The sequence below is a fragment of the Protomyctophum bolini genome (genome assembly GCF_963924005.1).
Source record: "Protomyctophum bolini genome assembly, chromosome: 15".
Taxonomy (NCBI): Eukaryota; Metazoa; Chordata; class Actinopteri; order Myctophiformes; family Myctophidae; genus Protomyctophum; species Protomyctophum bolini.
Window position 1 is genome coordinate 13,969,888 of NC_137876.1, and position 8,768 is coordinate 13,978,655.

The 8,768-nt window shown below is 45.9% G+C and overlaps 1 protein-coding gene across 1 annotated transcript; it reads left to right on the plus strand.

Annotated features, from left to right (window-relative positions):
- Positions 1 to 2,031: 2,031 nt before the first annotated feature.
- On the plus strand, positions 2,032 to 4,758 carry LOC308329730 (conserved oligomeric Golgi complex subunit 1-like; the record flags this gene model as incomplete). Its single annotated transcript, XM_080784228.1, has 1 exon — positions 2,032 to 4,758. One exon carries the CDS (start codon positions 2,032 to 2,034, stop codon positions 4,756 to 4,758), a length of 2,727 nt encoding a protein of 908 aa, XP_080640354.1.
- Between the last annotated feature and the right edge of the window lie 4,010 nt (positions 4,759 to 8,768).

Here is an 8,768-nt window from a genome sequence, read left to right on the forward strand (position 1 = left end):
TTTGAAAAAAATGACGAAATGACAAAAACGATGGGTTATAGCCCATGTTTTTTGAAATTTTGAAAAAAAAAGTTAGCCTCGTTTCTCATCATTTTGGACCGTGGGCTATAGCCCATATCGTACGGCATACTATAGCGCGCAGTTTTTCATCATTTTTGAGGATTTGAAAAAAATGACGAAATGACAAAAACGATGGGTTATAGCCCATGTTTTTTGAAATTTTGAAAAAAAAAGTTAGCCTCGTTTCTCATCATTTTGGACCGTGGGCTATAGCCCATATCGTACGGCATACTATAGCGCGCAGTTTTTCATCATTTTTGAGGATTTGGAAAAAATGACGAAATTACAAAAACGATGGGTTATAGCCCATGTTTTTTGAAATTTTGAAAAAAAAAGTTAGCCTCGTTTCTCATCATTTTGGACCGTGGGCTATAGCCCATATCGTACGGCATACTATAGCGCGCAGTTTTTCATCATTTTTGAGGATTTGGAAAAAATGACGAAATGACAAAAACGATGGGTTATATCCCATGTTTTTTGAAATTTTGAAAAAAAACGTTAGCCTCGTTTCTCATCATTTTGGACCGTGGGCTATAGCCCATATCGTACGGCATACTATAGCGCGCAGTTTTTCATCATTTTTGAGGGTTTGAAAAAAATGACGAAATGACAAAAACGATGGGTTATAGCCCATGTTTTTTGAAATTTTGGAAAAAAAAGTTAGCCTCGTTTCTCATCATTTTGGACCGTGGGCTATAGCCCATATCGTACGGCATACTATAGCGCGCCGTTTTTCACCATTTTTGAGGATTTGAAAAAAATGGCGAAATGACAAAAACGATGGGTTATAGCCCATGTTTTTTGAAATTTTGAAAAAAAAAAGTTATCCTCGTTTCTCATCATTTTGGACCATTGGCTATAGCCCATATCGTACGGCATACTATAGCGCGCCGTTTTTCATCATTTTTGAGGATTTGAAAAAAATGACGAAATGACAAAAACGATGGGTTATAGCCCATGTTTTTTGAATTTTTGAAAAAAAAAGTTAGCCTCGTTTCTCATCATTTTGGACCGGTTATAGCCCATGTTTTTCCGCAATTTCCACAATTCCGCAATTTGACAAAAACGATGGGTTATAATTGTCTATATGTCTCTATGTCTATGTCTTCTATTTTTTATATTGCCTTATCCTGCACCTGCCGTCCAGTGGATGTGCCAGTTCTATTCTTCCAAACTGTTGAACTAACAGATGATATAGAAAAAGCAAGGACTCACTTTGTAATGCTCCAGGTTACTTTTATTCACGAACATTCAGCCCCTCCAATGCCTGGCTTTGTGTGTAATTCCGCCTGTGACATCATGTGTGTGTGTGGCCACGTCTATGGCGGTTTTATGACGAAAAGTGTTCCTTACAAACTTTCAGGCCAAGTCAAATTACGTCATGTGACATACCCCGTGACCTCATCATCATACATGACCATCAATCCATCATGATAAAACCCACTACCCCACCTGTCTTTCTCTCTGTTTGCACCAGGACCTTCTGATATTAGGGACAAGTCCTGAGCGCTTATACTGGCAACATCTTTCCTGAACAACATCACAACACTATGAAACTTCCCATTCTTCAAGTATAAATGCCCATGTCATTACAGTTATCGGATGGCATCCATTCCATACTCAACTTGTTGAAATATCTCACACCCTCTTTTCTCTAGGCTAGCTTGTAACTCTCCATAACTGAATACAATGCTAAACTCGGGACACTCGTGGATGACCTGCAAGGGTACCTGCCTAAACCATTACTATGTAAAGCAATACACAAGCTTGGCAATTGGTCTGTGTGTGATGTAAAACCAGAGCTTTGCTCAGGCTATATAAGTGCTCATTGTATGGGGTAAGTTAAGATGTTTTCAGACCTTCACTTGCAGATGGACACCAGAAAATATTTTGCCAAGTTAACACCTAGAAACATGAATTCATGAAAAGCATTGTCACTTAATCTCAATATAATTGTCTGGACCTCAGAACATGGCCGAGGCTTCGGGGCAGTCCGTCCGGGTGTCAGAGATTGGGGACCCGGTGGTACTGTTTGAACGGTACAACACCGAGGAGATCCGCGGCATCGAGCGCCACGTCCGCAGCGAGATCGAGCAGAAGAAGGAGGAGCTGCGACACATAGTCGGAGAGCGGTACCGGGACCTGGTCGATGCTGCCGACACCATCGGTGAAATGCGGCAGTGCTCGGAAAGTGTGGTCCGGTCCATACAGGACATGCACCAGTACTGCCACAGTCTGAAACAACAAGGGAGAACCGATGACTGCCAGCTGACTGAGGAGAACCAGTGGCAAGAGAAATTCTACACCATGGCCTCACAGATCAAGCTGCTGCTGGAGATCCCTGTGCATATCTGTAGTGCCATGGAGTCATCTCAGTACCTGCAGGCGACACAGCTTTACCTGCTGTACTGTCACCTCCGCAGCCAGCTGCAGCTGGAGACCAACTCCACAGAGACACATTACAGCCCTGTCCTGGCGCGCTTCCCCATCCTTATCCAACAGGTTTCCACCATTGGACACTTCAGGTCCAACATCCTCATGGAGAGCAAGTTACTACTGCGAGGACCGGCAATATCAGACCAGGCCATTGCTGAGGCGCTGGTGTCCACCATGCTTCTGGAAGACGGCTTAGCAAGACAGGCCCTGTCCGACTTTCTATTGGCCAGGAAGGCCTCCTTTCATCAGCTTCTTAGCCAACCATGGCACGTGACTGGAATCAAGGCCCAGGTGTGTAGCTTGGTGGAGCTGTATGTGAACACTCTCTTCCAGGCCTACACCATCTTCTACCTACCTCCAGAGGGGGCCCCACAACCAGTGGAATGCATGCTTTTCTCCACGCTGGAGAATGTTACCGCCAGAGGGAAAGGCTGGAGGGTTTTTCAGGACATGAGTGCAGTAAAGTTGTTCAGATACCTGCCTTCCACTATCATACATTTCCAGCCCCCGCAGCGTAACTCCGCTCAGCCAATCCAGAGAGAGGAGCTCAGAGACACGTTGCAGCAGTGGATTGAGACCTGCAAGGAACATCTGTGTGGTGGCATCAGCAGCCTACTGGTTCATGTGAACAGCCTGAAGGGCTTGGCGTCTATCAGGGATGCTGTCTGGGACCTCCTCTCTTCTGAAAGTACCAGTCAGCACTGCGGTACTGTCTGTCAGCAGCTCCTAGAGGGTCCCCTGGCCATGTGGCAATACTTCCTGCAACAGCTCTTCCTTAACCGCCTGCAGGCCATCACCCGTGAAGACACTCAAGCCATTTCAGTCAGTTTCACCGAACACCTCAGCTCTGCCCGGAGGAACCTGGAGGTCCAGTCAGCCCAGTCACCAGCACCCTTTCCCGGTGGCAACCCAGATCCCAGCTCCACCCCTGGGGGAGGGCAGTATGAGGTGGACGTGGCTTCCTTCCTGTGGTCGGGGGACCTGCTTAGGGATGCTGCCTGGGAGAGCGTTGGCCTTACGACGCCCTGTGTCCAGAGCTTCTGTTGCTCCCTGGATGCCAGGCTGAGGACCAGGCTAGATGAACTGCAGTGCTACTTGTTGTCCCAAGACAAAGCCTCCAGCACTGCATCGACCCCAGTCTCAAACTCTGGCACTTCCCAGGGCCCCACCATGTCTCCCTTCAATGTCTTCACCGATGCTGTGGTGGACAATTTACGGGAGAACTGCTTGGCCTGCATGCGTCACATTCTGTCCTCTGTCCGCTCAGAACTGGTCCCAGGGCCAGAAGGCCCGTCCCACCTCGGCACAGTCCTGTTCTTAGCCAGGCTGTGCCAGTCCATAGGTGAGCTCTGTCCCAACCTCAGACAGTGCATCCTATGGGAAAGGAGTGGGTCAGTCACCCCAGGCCAGAGCAGGGAGCAGCTGTGCAAAATGCCAGCCCTTCAGGAGGTGACCCCTGCACAGGCTGAATGGGCTGGTCTGAACCAAGAACTGATTGGCTGCAGCTTGGAAGCATACAGCATCTGGACCAACGCCATCTCCAAGGTGCTGGTGGATTCATTTGCTACAGCCCTTCATGCAGAGTCGACAGGCTCCATCCTGACCACAGAGTCTGCAGGCTCCATCCTGACCACAGCCACCAACTGGGAAGAACATGAGATCCAAGATGGGGCTGAATCGGGTGGCAGCAAGACATCCAAAATTAGACTTCCTGTCCAGCCATCGTGGTTCATCCAGTCAATGTTGTTCCAGTTGTGTGTGGAGGTGAACCGGGTGGGCGGCCATGCTCTACCAAGGCCCACGCTGAACCTACTGCTACGAGCCTGCCTGGATGGAACCCTTCAACATTACCACGCCTTTACACAGCAAGGCCAGGAGAGGGACGGAGTGTTCCTTATGACACAGAACAGAGCGTTGCAGCTGTTGTTTGACCTGCGCTCTCTTACTACCATGTTGGGAACAAGACCAGAGGAGGGCAAGAGCTGTCTGTCCGAACAAGACCCCAGGATCCAGCAGGTCTGTGACTGGTTGGAGAGCTACATTGACCCCTTTGACCTGGACGTCTTCACACCGCCTCTCAACACTAACATCAAGCACTTCTCACAGAGAACCTCTGTGTTGCTGGGGCTGTTGATAGGCACAGAAAGTCACTTAGTGTCACATAGCAGCAGTCCCCAGGAACAACACAATGTCATGCCAGTGGCCAGCAGCCAGATCAGGTTTGCCTTGCTGCCTCTGGGCGCAAGGCAAAGTCATCCATAACAAGTACTAACCACATGTCTACTAGCTAATCAATCCAATTGAGCTAGGGCTAGGGGAATCATGAATGCAATCTTAACAGGTGCAAAAGCTTCAGCCTGAACATCTAGTGCCTAAAGGTTACTCATTACGTGTAATAGAATGAATGTAACACTATGTAACATGACTATTTTAAATATATATATAATATTTGTATTACCATCTTTTGTTCTTGCTTACTGTAAATTGCTCTGGATAAAGAGTGTCTGCTAAATCCCTATAATTGTAAATTGTAACAGTGTCAACACTGAGAATTAGGTGCTCACACCTTTCAACAACTATGTCTTGAGCAGCAGGAAACAAGAATTGTTTGTACATTTAGTTAATTTCTTTGTTTGAACACTTTCCATCCAATGCATGGAAGCTACAGTATGTGCTTGCATAATGTACAGTATCTCTTCTCTAGTGCATCTCCAGAACAGACAGAGGTTATCAAACTTTTGAGGCTCAGGTCACCCCTATAAATACATTTTTCATTGATACTAGCACCTTACTTACATTTATGTTATATTACGGTACGGAAATATGTAAATCTCAACACTCGTGTGAAGTGAGCGGCGCACTTATCATCATACATCACATTCATATTTTTGAGGGGTGCTAGCCTCATATGCCCAGCTTTGTGAGGGCAGAAATATGAAGACGGCAATTGTGATTGGCCGAACCACATTTGTGATGATTTGATTGGCTGAGCACGGAATAATCAAATAAAATCTAAACATTCTGGGAACCCATATGGAAAGGTCTGTGTATACCGGTAGTCACACAGAAGATGATATGGAGGTCCCCAAACATTCTTAGGAGTTTTAGTAGGCTAGATGAGAAACTCAGCTCGAAAGAACACACTCATTTGCTCTAGACCGCTAATATATATATATATATATATATATATATATATAGTGAAAAATAATCTACAGGCTCATGTTTTATATTTTGCAATTTTTGTATTTTATACAATGGTCTGGTGAAAAAATAGTTCTCATGTTTGACATCATGGTAACCATAGCAACCTGATATAAACAAACATGGACGCAGGGCAAGGCCTTTTTAACAATTGGTAACTATAGTGACTTTAGTCATCGATCTGTGTCCCTAGTTATGCCCATATATGGAGATCTCTATTGTCTATACTGCGGTATAATTATGTCTATCTTTCTGCCTGTGTCCCTTTATGCTCATATGCAGAGTTCCCTGATCTATAGTTCTCATCACTATCTGCCCAAATGAGCACCACATCTAGAGTTGCTGCGGCCCTCACATCTACGTCACATAGCTGATCCGGCTGATATGCCCATATATGGGGATCACTGGTGTCATCAGTATGCCTATTTATGGGCATACTGATGACATACTGATGATGTATTTTGCGTAACTCTGTCTTACTGCATTATGCTTATACTGTATATACTCCATATTTGGGTGTAGCTCCCAATAATCTCCAACTATCTGATCTCCAGGACAACGCTTTATAGACCTCTTCAAGATTCTACCTTCAAGAACTTCTGTTACCTACCATGACTGCTGCCATGTTATTGTTCCGGCGTCGGGTAAAGAACATTGTAAAAAACTACACAGAGGCTGAGATCAAGGTACGGGAGGCCACGTCAAATGATCTCTGGTATCCACAGAGCTCGCTTATGTTAGAGATTGCCAACCTTACCTACAACAAGCTGGCCTTCTCTGAGATCATGCCCATGATCTGGAAGCGGCTGAACGACCATGGAAAGAACTGGCGACATGTCTACAAGACACTGATCCTGCTGGACTACTTGATCAAGTTGGGGGCTGAGTCTGTGGCCATGCACTGTCAGAATAACATCGACATCATTAAGACACTGGAGGACTTCCAGTATAGGGACCAGGATGGGTGCGACCAAGGCGTCTATGTGCAGAGGAAGGTCAAGGAGCTGGTCACTCTGTTAAGTGACAGCGACATGTTGAAACAGGAGAGAACCAAAGCCCTGATGATCAAGGAGCACACATATGGGGGTGGATTGGGCTCAGGGTCCTTAACACCTCCAAAGGCTCCAAGTCAGCCCACAAAGGCAGCCCTCTATGGGGACGAGTTCAGCTGGTCCAGTGGTTCCCTGTCCTCTTTTCACTCTTCTTCGTATGGGATGAAGACCTCCTTCCACTCATCTTCACCTCATCTAGCTCGGAGCCCTGAAAAAACTGAAAAGCCAGGTGGGGCTGCCATGGACCTGATAGATGTTTCCTCAGAGGGTTGGCCCGAGGTTCCTGCTTACTTGGCCAGTTCAGACTCCTGGGTCTCACTTGCACAGAGAAATGTGAATGGACGAGGTGAGAGCAAGGCTTCCCACAGCCCTCGTACCTGTCAGATCTCTGAGGCCTTTCTGGGGCCGACAGCAGCCTCCCTGGTCAACCTGGACAGACTGATCCCTACCAACCCCTCAGCTAACAAACCTTTTCTATCAGGTCTGAGTGCTCCATCACCCACCAATCCATTCCTCACTGAACAGCCCAAAACGACTCTAAATAAGATCTGTTCCAGCTCCAGTTCTATTGTGCCCCCATACAGTACCTCATTACTTCTACCAATGAGCCACCATCAGCCCACCAATCTCCCTTCGTCCCATAACCACCTGACCCAACCTAATTTGAAAATGCATCAAGCGCTGTGGAATGCCCCGTGGAACAATGTCCCCAACTCGAACTCCACAGGTCGAATCTCACCCACTAACACAGCTGCTTTGGCGGAAAATCCATTCTCTGCCCAGCAGAAGGGTCCACAGTCCCCCATGGACCCCCCTGCCAATCCCCCAGCTAAGAACAACAACCCTTTTCTATCAAGCCTGAGTGCTCCTTCCGTCCATTCCAAGCGGAATGGATGACTTTTACCCCTTGAAATAGCATTCTAACTCACAATGTCTCAGCTCAAAATACAGTACATCTTTGGAAACATATTTAATACTTTAGTATTAGCTGTTTAGTATTGACACTAATTTATCCAACAAATGTATAATGGAGGACTCTACAGGCCTTTTTGTGTTATCCTTTTAGCCTTAATATCTTACTGTACAACATGCTGTTTATTTCTGACTAATAAATATTCAATCAGTCAAAAAAGGATTAATAAACAAGTTCATTGCGTGACCGAATTGTGTTCTGTTCATTGATTAAAACACCACAGACTACTTAATATGAAACCAATTTTATATAAGACGAGATAAAATGCAGTGAAAGGAATAACTATAAATGAACTGATTATTCTGGGAATCACAATTCAAATAGAAAATCAGCACATTAACTAATTGACCTCAGCGCATTTAAACCAGAAACTTTAAACTGAATTCAAAGAAGGTTTACTGGTGCAAACCCTTATTTACTAAAATAAATTAAGTATAGAATAGGACCAGTAAGACGCGCAAACGCGGGAAGCGAACGCAGCTCGTACATATTTAAGTTAAGTTTTTAACTTAGCCACGAGTAAGACGCGCAAACGCGGGAAGCGAACGCAGCTCGTACATATTTGGGTTTTGGACGTATAGCTGCTTTGGGGACTCCTTATATGGTGCCCCTTTTGTGCCCATATATGGAGCTGAGTGGACCTGGCCCCTTTTGTGCCCATATATGGAGCTGAGTGATTGCTGATGCAACACACTCCATATTTGGATAGCGGGACAGACACACAGACAGACAGACAGACACACACACAGACAGACAGACAGACATGATCTGCTAGGTCTCATAGTAAGTGCTCACTGCGTTCGCAATAACCATATAAGGAGTCCCCAAAGCAGCTATACGTCCAAATATGGAGTGTGTTGCAACAAATCACTCAGCTCCATATATGGGCACAAAGGGGACACACACACACACACACACACACACACACAGACAGACAGACAGACAGACATGATCTGCTAGGTCTCATAGTAAGTGCTCACTGCGTTTGCAATTAGAGAGGTGATTTGGATTATGCCATTAATAATCTGCCCTCAATAAACTATTTT